At 41.1% G+C, this 15,908-nt stretch overlaps 1 protein-coding gene across 1 annotated transcript in view; it reads left to right on the top strand.

Moving 5' to 3' along the window:
* LOC124137013 (mitogen-activated protein kinase kinase kinase 11-like) overlaps nt 1-15,908 on the top strand; it is a 51,724-nt gene that overhangs the window by 24,129 nt on the left and 11,687 nt on the right. Inside the window, exons 2-5 of the mRNA XM_048403896.1 lie at nt 4,839-5,019; nt 12,582-12,730; nt 13,849-14,024; nt 14,203-14,440. Of these exons, the coding sequence (XP_048259853.1) occupies nt 4,839-5,019; nt 12,582-12,730; nt 13,849-14,024; nt 14,203-14,440 (744 nt within the window). The remainder of the gene's footprint in view (nt 1-4,838; nt 5,020-12,581; nt 12,731-13,848; nt 14,025-14,202; nt 14,441-15,908) is intronic.

Genomic DNA, 15,908 nt, shown 5'->3' with positions numbered 1-15,908 from the left:
TTTGTAGGTATCAGCATGATCAGGGGACACACGATTTCACCGAAATTAATGTACACACTATTGACAGTGAAATTTTGAATAAAATTAAATAAAATAGATTACAAACATAAGTGCAGATATACAATGAACAATTTTTATTACCAGATAGTGTCACAACAGGATTAACCTGCGTAATTAAATACAGATTTGTCAATATTTTAACCCTCAAGGAGCCGATGATTTTCATTGAAAGAAAGATCAGACTAAGGCAAATCAAGAAGTTTCGGTAAATTTTGTGTGTGTGATTATTAGATCTGTCTTTTGACCACTATAAGACTTTCCACTTTTTAATTTGAACAGGGTCAGTTTTGATGTGGCAAGCAAGTAATGTCACATCTAACATTGTGACATCATGATATCTGTACATGCCAGCCAACAGATTTGTATGGGATTCATTAACAAATTATGATAAGAAAGATAAGAGATAAGATAATACTTTATAATCTACAGGGAAATTCATATTGCACAGCCGATTAGCACTAAAATATGGAAAAAAAGAATATATGTGTAACATTAAAATAAATATGTACATAAGAAAATATAACCACAGGTGAAAGCATGTAGAAAAAATGGACATTATCACAGTGACAACAAGGAATGATATTTAAAAAGTATATATATACAATATGCAATTTGCAACTCGTAACAATATGCAAATATCGTAAATTTATGAAATATGGTACCTGAAATTTTGCTTCCTGTATTTACAATATTATATATTTTAGATTTATTTGATAGATATCTGCCTTGCAGTTAATGATTCCTTCGATTCTATACATTACTTACATCACAACATCTAAATGTAGACTGACATAAACATCAGGTGGTCCTTCTTTTATTTCCACCACTGGCTATGTCAACTTATACTTCCTGCATTTGGTTCTTGAAACATTTTTATTGATGCATGGACAATGACTATGTGTAGGTTGTATTGTCAGTGAGTCTTTTTTGATCGGCAGGTAGGGTGACATATTTCTCCATTGAAACTGTGTTGAAAGTATGCGCAGCAGCTAGCTAGTGTTAGCCACAATCTTGATATCAAGGGCAACACATTCCAGTCATTCAAAGGGGCGTTCAGTTGATTGTCGGTAATGTCTTCATATCCAGTTTATCTTGTTTATTGAAGCAGTCATCATGCTTACCGTGTTTACTTTTAGTCTGTAATGTTTATAAATAGTACAGGTTGGAGATCCATTGCCAGTAGAAATGAATGCAATGTCTTAAGATGTGGGTATTCTTGTCAGTGACTGTGTATGTCTTGTTAGCTATGCCACACCCATGCCACACCCATTATATACAGGGTTAGAAACTAACGGTTTTTGTCCACTAGTCCTTATAATTATAACATATAGCAAAACCCTTAAAATGGGCCAATTTCTACTAGTCCTTAGGATACCTTTACTATTGGGCAGTTTGGTCAGGACTACAGGACTAGTGCCAATTTCTAACGCTGCGGGGCCATACCACAGTGGGGTTGTATGTTCCTCATATGTGACAAGACCCCCTTGACTTTCATTATTAACTTTAAACACTGTTCGAGGTTAGTACAAGTTTCATCAATATATTTAGGAAGGGTGAGCTCCAGGCCCTTACCTCTTTTCTGTAGCTCATCTTATTGGCCCAGTTGCCTAGTTTCTCATGTAACAACTAAGTGAGAAAACAGACAGGATTTATTTCAAGAATTTAAGCAGTATAAAAACTTGAGCAAATAATTTTGTGAATATGTTGTAATATAGGATTGTGAAAGTAAATATTAGCTATTGTGAACAAGGGGTGTCTGTGAACCATGTGCTGACCTTTCTATAGGGACATAAAGCTGTCTGACTACTGGCATTATGATTGATAGGTATGTTGTTGCAGATCCTTGTTACACCAAACCCTTATGGACAATCTTCGCTTTCATGTACACATTTCACACTTCAACTTTCACATAAGAACAATTTGTATAAATTTCTTTATTAGAATTTTTGAAAACTTGAATGAAAGGCCTCTCTTATTCAAATGAAAACACAAAGGTTCTTACTATCACCCCTATGGATATATCCGTATTTCAAGTGGGGACATTTGATTGTGACCCGAATATCCTGTATATGTTACCTGTATGAATGAGTTTCCTATGTTTCTTTAAGTAGATGTCAGCAGCTGGTTAGATTAATAATTGATTGATGATGAGAATGGAACAATCATATATTTGAAGATTCTTTTCTCGAACATATCCCTTCACCATGTACTGCTTATAACAAAAACATATCAATACCTTTAATTGAAATTTGCTATGCTTACAATACAACATATTCAAGCCTTTAAACCTTGCCCCTTATCAGCCATTTGATTCTTTAACAGCTATGCCCATCAAAAATGAGCTTGAGTAGGGTTTTGAATTTTTACAATATTTTATCAGTTTTTGATAGGACATCCTAATTATTACCAATCATGAAAAGAATCAGTTTAGAATATTTTTTAGATAGCGTTCTGTCGATAGCGTTCCGAAAATAGGAACAAATCTGATACCTCTAGTAATAGTAATATTCCTGCTTTTATGATCAGAGCCATCAGCATTTACCTCTATTGATGTAAAATACTCATCACAATTACTACTTTTCTTAAATAACAGCTTCAAATTGAACAGTTCAGGTAACAGATGTGTGTGTTTCAATCTAGTCTATTTCGTTTTAAACATACTGAACTGTCTGCACATCATGTCAGCATGAAGGTAGACTAGTGATACAGGGTTAGTGTATAATGAAATATATTCATGGATACGTATTCACAATTGTGTGTTCTGAGGTTGTAATTGCAGTTGATTGGTCCGTACAATGGTCTACTTCAGACTTAACCGTACCACCCAAATGTGGGTCATCAATCCCTGGCTGCTTGTGCCAATTGGCTACAGAGCCAGGTTGTTTGGGGCTGCCAGTTGTTGGAAGCACAGCCGTGTATATTGGATGTGTCATGGTTGACTTGTAGTATCCTAATACAGCTTTTGTTCTGTGTGAAGAACTGTCAGACCAGCTAGGCATGTGCCTTGTGTTCACATCTTGCAGGGGAGGTCGGGTAGCCTACTGGTTAAAGCGTTTGCTTGTCACGCCGAAGACTCGGGTTCGATTCCCGACATGGGTACAAAGTGTGAAGCCCATTTCTGGTGTCCCGCCGTGATATCGCTGGAATATTGCTAAAAGCGGCATAAACCCATACTCACTCACATCTTGCATTGATAGGCCTTGAAGTATGTTTTGTTTTGTTTTGTTTTGTTTTGTTTTGTTTGTTTGTTTGTTTGTTTGTTTGATGTTTTACACCGCAGTCAGCAATATTCCAGCTACATGACGGCAGGTTTTTTTTAAATTTAGTGTGGACCAGACGATCCAGTGAAATGTAGCATCGATCACAAAACTGGGATACAATATGCATCAAGCAAGTCAGCGAGCCTGACCACCCGATCCCGTTAATCGCCTCTTATGACAAACATGGGTTGCTGTAGATCTATTCTAACCTCGAGCTTTACAGGTCCCTTGAAGTATGTGTTAGTAGATGCACCTTGTGTTGGTTGCACCGAGTTGGGTTTCATACAGCTTTTACCAATATTGAGGAAAGTTCCAGTGATCGATTATTGTTTATGACTTTCAGGTTACCTTATACTGATGCAGTGATAAATTGTTATTTTTCATAATAAATTTACTCATGATTATCAGTTTTGTAAATGAAAAAATATTTCAAATCTAATTTGCATTCAAAATATTGAAACATTCTGTGACCTTATCTTGAATGCTCGGGTCATTATATCCCATATATTAACATTAAAAGCTTTTTAAAATGTTGCCAACAGACCATTTCGGCCACGAAGACTCAAAAGTTACTGGCACAACTGTTGATCTCTAACTAATGACATGTTATGACATTCACTATTAATATGCAATCAATAAAATATTTTCATTTATAGAATTAAATTCTGAAATTTTCAAATCATTCATTGAAGCCCCTGGAGTAAACAGACTAAAAATATCAGTTGGTTATCCTTGATTGGTTGGAAAGCATAGTTGCCTTTTACGTCAAGCATGGGTTGCTGAAGACCTATTCTACCCCAGATCTTCACGGGTCTGTAGTGTTTGTATCCATGTGGGGAATCGAACCCTGGACCAGCAAAAGCCTAAACCATAAGGCAACCCCACTACCATTCGTCCATTCCTTGCTACCGCCTCCGTGGTCTAGTGGTAGAGCGTTCCCCCAGACAGCGGAAGGTTCTGGGTTCAATCCCCCGCCGCGTCATACCAAAAGACGTTAAAAGATGGTACTTGTTGTTACCCTGTCTGGCGCTCGGCATTAAAGGGCTAAAACAAGGACTGGTCGGCTCGGAGTCAGTATACTGTGTCTGAGTGGGGTATCCATGTTAAACTGCAGCATGATATCTCAGTGTGCTAGCACTATAAATCGGCATCAGTCCGGACTAGTACAAGCAGTCACACACACACATACACGTGCATGCACATTGCTATATAAGCGCAATAATCTTGGACACGTTGTTAAACCCAATTTCACCTCACCTCGTCCGGTCCTTGCACAAAACATGTGGAACAGACAGTGGCTTCAGGAAATAGAGACAGTGGACACTTGTCTATACTAGCATCATGTCGGATCGGAACAATACTGGTTTATAGATAGTGCCTGAGAGTGCCCGATTAGACAGTCCACTGCACTGTGTTGGATCCAATAGGAATAAATGTTGGCCAGATATAATGCCGACCAGGCTACTCGTGTAGTGTGAAGTTGTGTTTGATGTTACTCAATCCTGTCATTTGTTCCAGTCTTACTGAAGGAGACCATCAATGTGGATGACCTGTCCAACAAGACACTCAAGATCACCGACTTTGGTCTAGCTCGGGAGGTGGACAAGACAACAAGGATGAGTGCGGCAGGGACGTATGCCTGGATGGCACCTGAAGTCATCAAGTCATCACGCTTCTCAAAGTTCAGTGATGTGTGGAGGTATGTTGTCATTACTTCATATGTTCCTTGCTTTCATTTCTTTTGAACATGGGTTCCTACTGGTTAAAACTTCGGCTCATAGCAATGGGTGCAATTGCTTTGTTATTGCTGGAATATTGGTGGAATATTGGTCTCTTCTGTGGTGCCCTCTGTCTGTATATATCTGTATATCATCCTGCGACCCCTCGAGGTCCCTCTCTCTGTATCTGACCTCGGCAAGATTGGGTTGGAATCTGTCAGTGTTACCCCAATACCCCCAGCAACTCAAGGTGCCTCTGTCTGTATGTGACCTCAGCAAGATTGACATCTGTCAGTGTTACCCCAATACCCCCAGCAACTCAAGGTGCCTCTGTCTGTATGTGACCTCAACAAGATTGACATCTGTCAGTGTTACCCCAATACTCCCAGCAACTCAAGGTGCCTCTGTCTGTATGTGACCTCAGCAAGATTGGCATCTGTCAGTGTTACCCCAATACCCCAGCAACTCAAGGTGCCTCTGTCTGTATCTGATCTCCTCAAGATTGGCATCTGTCAGTGTTACCCCAATACCCCCAGACCTCAGCAAGATTGCCATCTGTCAGTGTTACTCCCAATACCCTACAACACCTTCAGGTCCCCTCTGTCTGTATCTGACCTCGGCAAGATTGGGTTGACATCTGTCAGTGTTACCCCAATACCCTGCAAAACCCTTCAGGTCCCCTCTGTCTATATCTGATCTCAGCAAGATTGGCATCTGTCAGTGTTACCCCAATACCCTGTAGCCCCTACAGGTCCCCCTGTCTGTATCTGATCTCAGCAAGATTGGCATCTGTCAGTATTTCCCCCAATACCCTGTAGCCCCTCAAGGTGCCTCTGTCTGTATCTGATCTCAGCAAGATTGGCATCTGTCAGTGTTACTCCCAATACCCTGCAACCCCTACAGGTCCCCCTGTCTGTATCTGATCTCAGCAAGATTGGCATCTGTCAGTGTTTCCCCCAATACCCTGCAACACCTTCAGGTCCCCTCTGTCTGTATCTGACCTCAGCAAGATTGGCATCTGTCAGTGTTACCCCAATGCCACCAGCCCCTCGAGGTCGCTCTGTCTATATGTGACCTCAGCAAGATTGGCATCTGTCAGTGTTACCCCAATGCCACCAGCCCCTCGAGGTCGCTCTGTCTATATGTGACCTCAGCAAGATTGGCATCTGTCAGTGTTTTCCCCAATACCCTGTAGCCCCTTGAGGTCCCCTCTGTATCTGATCTCAGCAAGATTGGCATCTGTCAGTGTTTCCCCCAATACCCTGCAACACCTTCAGGTCCCCTCTGTCTGTATCTGACCTCAGCAAGATTGGCATCTGTCAGTGTTTTCCCCAATACCCTGTAGCCCCTTCGAGGTCCCCTCTGTATCTGATCTCAGACGCACAGTGTCACACGCAGCAGGTATTAGTTTATGGCGAGACGATCCTGAGTTAGCATTAGGATTTATGTAGGTTATTTCCTGCTTTCAGCTCAGGTATGCATTAATTATTGTGTTATGTTGTCACTTGACACTCTTAAACACAGGACAATCCTTGTATTGTAATGTACGGGATTTGAATAGGGAAAAACTACCAGTATCATAAATCACACTGAAATTCCTTGCCTGTGCTCTACAGTGTGACTTAATCATGGCCCAACATGGCCATGAAACATCAGAACGGAACAAGTAATGAAAGTCAAGCTACAATTCTTATTTCATAGTTTCTGAACATAACATGTACATATTTGTTCAGTGAAACTCCTTTTTGAAATATGTAGCAAGAATTATGTCTTGATTTAAACAAATATAGCAGGTTATTGTAATTTTAACCACAAATATTGTTTATGTCACCTTTATGAGAAATGGGGGCGGTTGGTATCCTAATACAGCTTTGGTTCTGTGTGAAGAACTGTCAGACCAGCTAGGCATGTGCCTTGTGTTCACATCTTGCAGGGGCGGTCAGGTAGCCTACTGGTTAAAACGTTTGCTCGTCACGCCAAAGACCCAGGTTCGATTCCCGACATGGGTACAATGTGTGAAGCCCATTTCTGGGGTCCGCTGTCGTGATATTGCTGGAATATTGCTAAAAGCGGCGTAAAACCATACTCACTCACTCAATTCATGAGAAATGAGATGAAAATTCATAAAAATATCATTGTCTCTGTGATATTTTAAGAAGAATGTTATATGTTTGTGTCTTCAAATATATGATAATTAAAATCCATTAAAACTCTCAATAAATATGTCATGAATCACAGGTAATGACAAATACAAACACGGGTAACTTTATAGTTGTTGGAAAAGATTAGGTGGTATTCATTGTGCATTGGGATTTCATTCATCCATCTTTGAGGTGCTGACCCTTCATGAGACTTTCTTGTGAAGTTGTAATCCGATCTCACTCTGATTGTATACAGCAAGTTAGTCCCAGTAGATCGGTGAGCCAGGAGTTGCAGGGTTACAGTCACTGAACACAGCCTCATGTTTATCTGGGTAAACTGTGCAAACATATAAATGCGTTGGTGAAGATGACAAAAGCGCATCGCTATCAATCACTTAATCAGAGGTGGGCTGTATTACAGCTGTGTGGGAGTCAGGTTGAGGCTTTTTGTTCAGGTGTTCTTTGCCATGTGTCTATTTAGGTGGTCAAAACAATGAAGGGCAGTGAAGAAGTGACAGGTGCTTTAAGAGCCATGTAGTTTTCCCTGTGGTTGATATACTACTCATAAGATGTTAAGGATCTCCTGATTCTTTCAAATTACAATAGTTAATCTGTCATGGCAGGTCACTGTTATGATATGAAAGAATTGTGTGGTCCTTAACTTCTTTTGAGTAGTATATGTTTGATGTCATGTAGAAAACCTGACTTGTTTCCATGTTCCTCATGGGTACAAGGGGCGGTGGGGTGGCCTAGTGGGTAAAGGTGTTCACTCATCATCATCATTCAAAGACCCGGGTTTGTTTCCCCACATGGGTACAATGTGTGAAGCCCATTTCTGGTGTCCCCTGTTGTGATATTGGTGGAATATTGCTAAAAGCGGCATAAAAACACACTCACTCACTCACTCACTCATGGCTACAATTTATCACCTTTTGTGTTGATTTAGTACACTGTCATGTTTAAGTCTCTGAAAAAGGAACTGGTAAACTTGCTAGAATGTCTTTGTATAGCCATACAAAAGAGTTGAGTGAAGTTTGAACTTGTAAGCCTAGCCTGGCTGTATTGTTGTTAGTTCATACCCTGGCAAGATGTTGACTTTAATTGTTCACAGTGTCTCAGAATCATTTGAGTCTAAACTTATCCTTCTACTTCGGTGTCAGTATATTACTCCATGTTAATGGGCTGTCCGAAATGCACCTTTCCCTGTATAGTTTGAATTGTGATAACATTTGCACAACACTTATAAAGCCTAAATTCAACTTGCGTGTGGGATACCTTTAACATTATACAAACTGACTTGGGCAAGCAGGCTGGTGCCAATTTGAATCCCTTGAGCCTGTCGTCGGCTACACTTACTAGGGTGATAGAAGTTGGACTCAGGCTTTAGCTTAGACAGCTGACAAGTAGCTCAAGTCGAGACTGGTTTCTTTTCCCCCAACTCATGTCAAGTGTTTTCATACAGATCGAACATTGACTTCAGATCAAACCCCATGGATTCAAGTAGGCTAACATCTCAACAAACTTTTCTCAACAAACTGTCACGATTTCTAAAAGTCCCATTCACACACTTTCTTGACCTTTTTGTGATGTATTTCTGTATAAACATATATCCTTTTCTATCTGTCTATCATCAATGCACCTATACCTCTCTCTTCCCGTTCATCCATCGCAAAAAAATGATTGTATTTGTCTATCATCCTGTCATTCATCCAACAAGGTGACAGTATGTCCTGTGTATCCTATAGCCATGGAACTGCTATCACCATGTTACACATGTTGCAAATATTTCTAGAGATACCTCAAGTTTTAATTTCAAGATATGATTCATAATGAGCTGAAAAAATACAATTATATGAATCACAACCCTACCTGAGAAATACCTGCAATCCTACTTTCCTTATTTGGAAAAATGATGTCCGTTTGAAAGGCATTCTTCTGTGCGTGGTCACGTGATGGAAATGTGGAGTGCTATTTTTGTCCTTGGTAATCCTGCAAGGAAGTATTTACAAAGTAGTGTAATCTTTTGACATCACAACACAAACCTAGCGGTATTCCTTTTGTTTAATAAAGACGGAACACATTTTTTTATTTGTTTAATAGAACCCACTGATCAAGTTTTTTCCGTATTGCTAGAAAAATAAGAAAAGAGCCACTGGAACAATAAACCAGGGTTAGAAACTAACAGTTTTTGTCCACTAGTCCTTATAATGATAACATATAGCAAAACGCTTAAAATGGGCCAATTTTTACTAGTCCTTAGGATACCTTTACTATTGGGCAGTTTGGTAAGGACTATAGGACTAGTGCCAATTTCTAACGCTGTAAATAATACAATGCTCCAAAGTTAAGTCATTTTGGCATTTAGATGTGATACACATAAGGAAGAAAATTTATGGATTTCAACATCTTTATTATGAGGAACACAACATTTCGGAGTATATGCTTACTCCTTCATCAGGTGAATGATAAAGGAGTAAGCATATACATGTACTCCGAAACGTTGTGTTCCTCATAATATAGAAGTTGACATCCATAAATTCTCTCCCATAGTTAAAATATTTCAAATAAGGGAGGATATTCCAAATACAATTCATTACTGTAATGAATGAGAAGGCCACATAGCCATTGGCTAATTCTCTGCTAACAGCAATTGGTGTGTTTCTGAAGCCCATTGAAGAAACGCTTGTAATGGCAGTGGATACGATGGACCAAAACAACAGAAATCTAGTTGTTTTTGTACAGTTTGAATGTACTGTTTGCCGTTTCTTGTTGCATTATGTGAAGTTACTTTCGTTTAACAATTGCGAAGTTCCTTTAACCTTATCAAGGGCTATGATAGTCATGATTGTAACACAGTGGGCGACCTGTTGCACTCTGCTCTCAACTTCGAAATTGAGAATTTCCGAGAATTTCCGGAAAGAAATAGCTTGTGTGCCTGACAAAACCACATGAACCTCCTTTTTATCCCCCGCCGCGCGAAAGCGCGAAGCGGGGGATATAGTATTCATGACCGTCCGTACGTCTGTCCGTACGTCCCACCTGTTTGTTGCCGCGATATCTCAAGAACTAAACACTGGATTGTCTTCATATTTGGAACTATGGTGTATATACAGACTCCGCAGACACCAGTCGGTTTTGGTGACCTTGATCCCATTTTCAAGGTCACAGCAGACAAATCTGCTTTTAGAGTTGGAAAACGGTGTTGCCGCGATATCTCAAGAACTAAACACTGGATTGTCTTCATATTTGGAACTATGGTGTATATACAGACTTCGCAGACACCAGTCGGTTTTGGTGACCTTGATCCCATTTTAAAGGTCACAGCAGGCAAATCTGCTTTTGGAGTTGGAAAACGGTGTTGCCGCGATATCTCAAGAACTAAACACTGGATTGTCTTCATATTTGGAACTATAGTGTATATACAGACACCGCAGACACCAGTCGGTTTTGGTGACCTTGACCCCATTTTCAAGGTCACAGCAGGCAAATCTGCTTTTGGAGTTAGAAAACGGTGTTGCCGCGATATCTCAAGAACTAATCGCTGGATTGTCTTCATATTTGGAACTATAGTGTATATACAGACACCGCATACACCTGTCAGATTTGGTGACCTTGACCCCATTTTCAAGGTCACAGCAGGCAAATCTGTTTTTGGAGTTGGAAAACGGTGTTGCCACAATATCTCAAGAACTAATCGCTGGATTGTCTTCATATTTGGTAGTATGGTGTACAGGCGGGGGATATTTCGTCACTCTGTGACAAATACTTGTATAATATGGGGGCACGGGTGGCCCAGTCGTCTAAAGCGCCGCGATTCGCTGTGCAGAGTTGCGTCCCTTGGACACACAAGAAACCTATGATCGTGGGTTTAAATCACGGTTTGCCCCGATTATGTTTCTCGTGGGTTTCACCGAAGTGGTAAATGTCTGATACCTGCGTCACTTCGGGCTTTCCTCCCACATAACGCTGACACGCCGTGATATAACTGGATACTGTTAAAAGCGGTGCTAAACCTAACTCACTCACTCACTCACTCACTCACTCACTCACTCACTCACTCACTCACTTACTCACTCACTCACTCACTCTTTTATGATACTTCTATCTTTGGTAAATCATCATTTCTAAGCATGACTAAATTTTTTGAGAATTCTTGATTGTTACCCTTGAGTACAAATTCCAGGGTTTTTTTCTTTTTCCCCCTCCTGCATCTATACATTTCAAACAAAACATTTCCTGTAAAACAAATATTGATTAATTTCATCTGTCCTATGTTTTTTGAAAAATAAACAGTAATTGTTTTTCTGTTTACATTACCATATGCGTAGGTGTGGTTGATCATGTTGATATTGTTTGTTCCATTTAGTTTTTCTTTCCTTCTTTTCTCTTTCCCTTCCACCCAGCCCTTACTTAATTTATCTGAGGGTTATTGTAGAAAAATCTGAAGAAATTAAGTTCATTAAGTTTAAGCTCTGTTAAGCTTTTTGAAAAGCAATCAGGCAAATAATTATCATCCCTGCAACGCCTTTTTCGTGAGGTAATAAAATGGTCAGTGCAAGATGTTGTTTCCGAACAATATTTCTTTACCAAACTTGGTACATAGATAGGTCTAGCAGTGAACTGGTGCCTTTTGATAGTTTTGGATTTTATGTTCGAGTTTCCATGGCAACAAATTGACTTGAGAATTGAAAATGAGAGCAGTGCTCGTTTCTGTAGCAGATCTTGAAAACCTTGCAATATTTCTTCACCAAACTTGGCACATAGATAATTGTAGTGGTGAACTGGTGCCTTTTGATAGTTTGGGATTTAAATTTATTTTTTTGAGTTTTCATAGCAACAAGTTTTACTTGGACAGAAAATGGTAGTGTTGCTTATATCAGGAGCTTGAAAAACATGCAATATTTCTTCACAAACTTGGCACATAGATAGGCCTAGTGGTGAAGTACCTTTTGATAGTTTGTGAAGTTTCATATGTGTATCCATGACAAGTATTTGCCATTGTGGGGATATCAATGACTTTGTTACACCCTGCCTTTCAAAGAAGACGTAAGAGGCAACTAACGGGATCGGGTGGTCAGGCTCGCTGACTTGGTTGATGCATGTCATCGATCCCAATTGCGTGGATCGATGCTCGTGTTGTCAATCACTGGATTGTCTGGTCCAGACTCGATTATTTACAGACCGACGTCATATAGCTGGAATATTGCCGAGTGTGGCGTAAAACAATAAACCAACCAACCTTTCAAAGAATACTCCTTATAGTTATAATGAGTTTAAAATTGCAAGTGTGGACGTGGGGAACATTTTCAGGTTCTTACAATTGAGAATCCTGAGAGCACTTTGTGGTGATTGTTGCCCTGATTGCTGCCTAAGTGTAATGTTGAAACTGTCTCGTGTTGCAGCTATGGAGTGGTGCTATGGGAACTGCTGACTGGGGAGACCCCGTACAAGGGCATTGATGCACTGGGTGTGGCATATGGCGTGGCTGTCAACAAGCTCACCCTGCCTATACCAAGCACCTGCCCAAATCTCTTTGCTGACCTCATGGCAGGTAGGTGATCACCATGAGCACAGGAAGCCATGAAGGATTCTTCCTTGTATGGAAGAGCATTGCTATTAATATTGCAACCAGGGCTTTGTGTTTATGATAAAACTGTTTCTAAGGCTTATTTATAGAAGTTACATGTCAAACTTGTCAGCTTTGAGATTTTTGTATTACATTTAGTTCAGTTATGTCTTGTAGAGTTGTGTCCCTTACAAAGTCAGGATAAATTGATTGTGGCTTTCTGATCCCAGATTCTGATCTGTGGTTTGTCGCTACCAGACATATTTTCCTAAATTTCACTGAGCGGTAAACTACCATCACATGTGCCACTTTTGAAAAGTACTGTCAGTGAATGCCTTCACGTCTTAGACTGACTTAGAACTATACCTACTATCCAACCTGCAGCTAGTCGATATGTTTCACAGCACACCATCATCACTTGCTATGAAATGAACTCTCAAGTACAATTGTTAATTGATCTAATACTAGTAATAGCATGCATAATTGCATGGTGTTCAGTGCATTATAAGTGATTATTACAAGATGATGATGGTGATTTTTATTATGTCTCTTCCCCCAAAGGGAGGGGAGACATATTGTTTTTGGTTACACCCCCCTTTTGCATTGGCATTTCCATCCTATTCCGAGCCGTAACTTGAGTACTGTTCAGTATCCTTCAACGAAACTTGATATATGCAGTGCCCATCAATTTTAAAAAGTTTATTTTTTTATGTTTCCATGGAAACAATTTCATCTTAGTCTCAAACAACCCTAGGCTTCGTTTCCGATCCATAACTTTCTAGCCATTTAATATTTTGCATGAAACTATACATGTGCACATGACCACATGCCTTTTCATAGTTTTCAATTTTATAATATTTCTTGTGTTTCCATGGAAACATTTAGCAGTCTCAAACAACAAGGGTTGTTTCCCGCCCAAACTCTATAGCCAATAAATCTTTTTGCATGAAGCCATTATCTTTCAAGGCTATTATAGTCATTTATTAGTTTTCATATTTACACTAACAACATGAACTATTGTATGAAAAAATAGGAGGATGTTTTTGAGTACAAATCTAGTTACTATTGTTAATATCATAATATTCCCACTCTCTTTGCATCAGATTGTTGGCATCAGGAGCCCCACGAACGCCCCACGTTCCAGGCCATCTTGCAGCGCCTGGAGGAGATTGCCAAGTCTTCCTTCATGAACACCCCTCAGGAGTCCTTCCACACCATGCAGGAGGACTGGAGGCAGGAGATCGAGCAGATGTTTGATGAACTACGCAGTAGGGAGAAGGTGGGATAATCACACTCCCTCATGAGGGCTGTAACTGCATGCTTTGGTGCAGTACAAGACATGTATTAGTAGTCATGTCTGAGAAAACGTAACTCTTGTCATGTTAAAGAGCTTTATGCCTTGTTCAAAGACGATGCAAGATTTAGGGTCATTGAGAGTTGTGTTTGTGTGCATGCAGGAGTTGCGGTCGAGGGAGGAGGAGCTGACGAAGGCAGCGTTGCAGCAGAAGATCCAGGAGGAGCTGCTAAAGAAGAGGGAGCAGGAGCTGGCAGAGCGAGAGATCGACCTGCTGGAGCGGGAGCTGAACATCCTCATCCTGCAGCAGGTCATGAACAAACCCACACCCGTCAAGAGGCATCGGAAAACACGGTCAAAGCTCAAGTCTAGTGGAGGCAGGATCATCAGTGAACCGTCAGGTAGGCTGTAGAGGAGATAGGGATCTGTGAGTCAAGTCTAGTAGAGGCAGGATCATCAGTGAACCATCAAGTAGGCTGTAGAGGAGATGGGAGTCTGTGACTCAAGTCTAGTGGAGGCAGGATCATCAGTGAACCGTCAGGTAGGCTGCAGAGGACATAGGGATCTGTGAGTCAAATCTAGTGGAGGCAGGACAAAAGTGAACCATCAAGTAGGCTGTAGAGGAGATAGGAGTCTGTGACTCAAGTCTATTAGAGGCAGGATCATCAGTGAACCGTCAGGTAGGCTGTAGAGGAGATAGGGATCTGTGAGTCAAGTCAAGTGTAGGCAGAATAAACAGTAACCGTCAGGTAGGCTGTAGAGGAGATAGGAGTCTGTGACTCAAGTCTATTAGAGGCAGGATCATCAGTGAACCGTCAGATAGGCTGTAGAGGAGATAGGAGTCTGTGAGTCAAGTCTAGTGGAGGCAGGATCATCAGTGAACCGTCAGGTAGGCTGCAGAGGAGATAGGAGTCTGTGAGTCAAGTCTAGTGTAGGCAGGATCATCAGTGAACCGTCAGGTAGGCTGTAGAGGAGATAGGAGTCTGTGAGTCAAGTCTAGTGTAGGCAGGATCATCAGTGAACCATCAGGTAGGCTGTAGAGGAGATAGGAGTCTGTGAGTCAAGTCTAGTAGAGGCAGGATCATCAGTGAACCATCAAGTAGGCTGTAGAGGAGATGGGAGTCTGTGACTCAAGTCTAGTGGAGGCAGGATCATCAGTGAACCGTCAGGTAGGCTGCAGAGGACATAGGGATCTGTGAGTCAAATCTAGTGGAGGCAGGACAAAAGTGAACCATCAAGTAGGCTGTAGAGGAGATAGGAGTCTGTGACTCAAGTCTATTAGAGGCAGGATCATCAGTGAACCGTCAGGTAGGCTGTAGAGGAGATAGGGATCTGTGAGTCAAGTCAAGTGTAGGCAGAATAAACAGTAACCGTCAGGTAGGCTGTAGAGGAGATAGGAGTCTGTGACTCAAGTCTATTAGAGGCAGGATCATCAGTGAACCGTCAGATAGGCTGTAGAGGAGATAGGAGTCTGTGAGTCAAGTCTAGTGGAGGCAGGATCATCAGTGAACCGTCAGGTAGGCTGCAGAGGAGATAGGAGTCTGTGAGTCAAGTCTAGTGTAGGCAGGATCATCAGTGAACCATCAGGTAGGCTGTAGAGGAGATAGGAGTCTGTGAGTCAAGTCTAGTGTAGGCAGGATCATCAGTGAACCGTCAGGTAGGCTGTAGAGGAGATAGGAGTCTGTGAGTCACGTCTAGTGTAGGCAGGATCATCAGTGAACCATCAGGTAGGCTGTAGAGGAGATAGGAGTCTGTGAGTCAAGGTTAGTAGAGGCAGGATCATCAGTGAACCATCAGGTAGGCTGTAGAGGAGATAGAAGTCTGTGAGTCAAGGTTAGTAGAGGCAGGATCATCAGTGAACCATCAGGT

This window comes from Haliotis rufescens, unplaced genomic scaffold (assembly GCF_023055435.1).
Source record: "Haliotis rufescens isolate VD_foot unplaced genomic scaffold, xgHalRufe1.0.p SCAF_3, whole genome shotgun sequence".
NCBI lineage: Eukaryota > Metazoa > Mollusca > Gastropoda > Lepetellida > Haliotidae > Haliotis > Haliotis rufescens.
The sequence above is the reverse complement of the archived record's forward strand: the minus strand, read 5'-3'. Positions and strand labels throughout refer to the sequence as shown.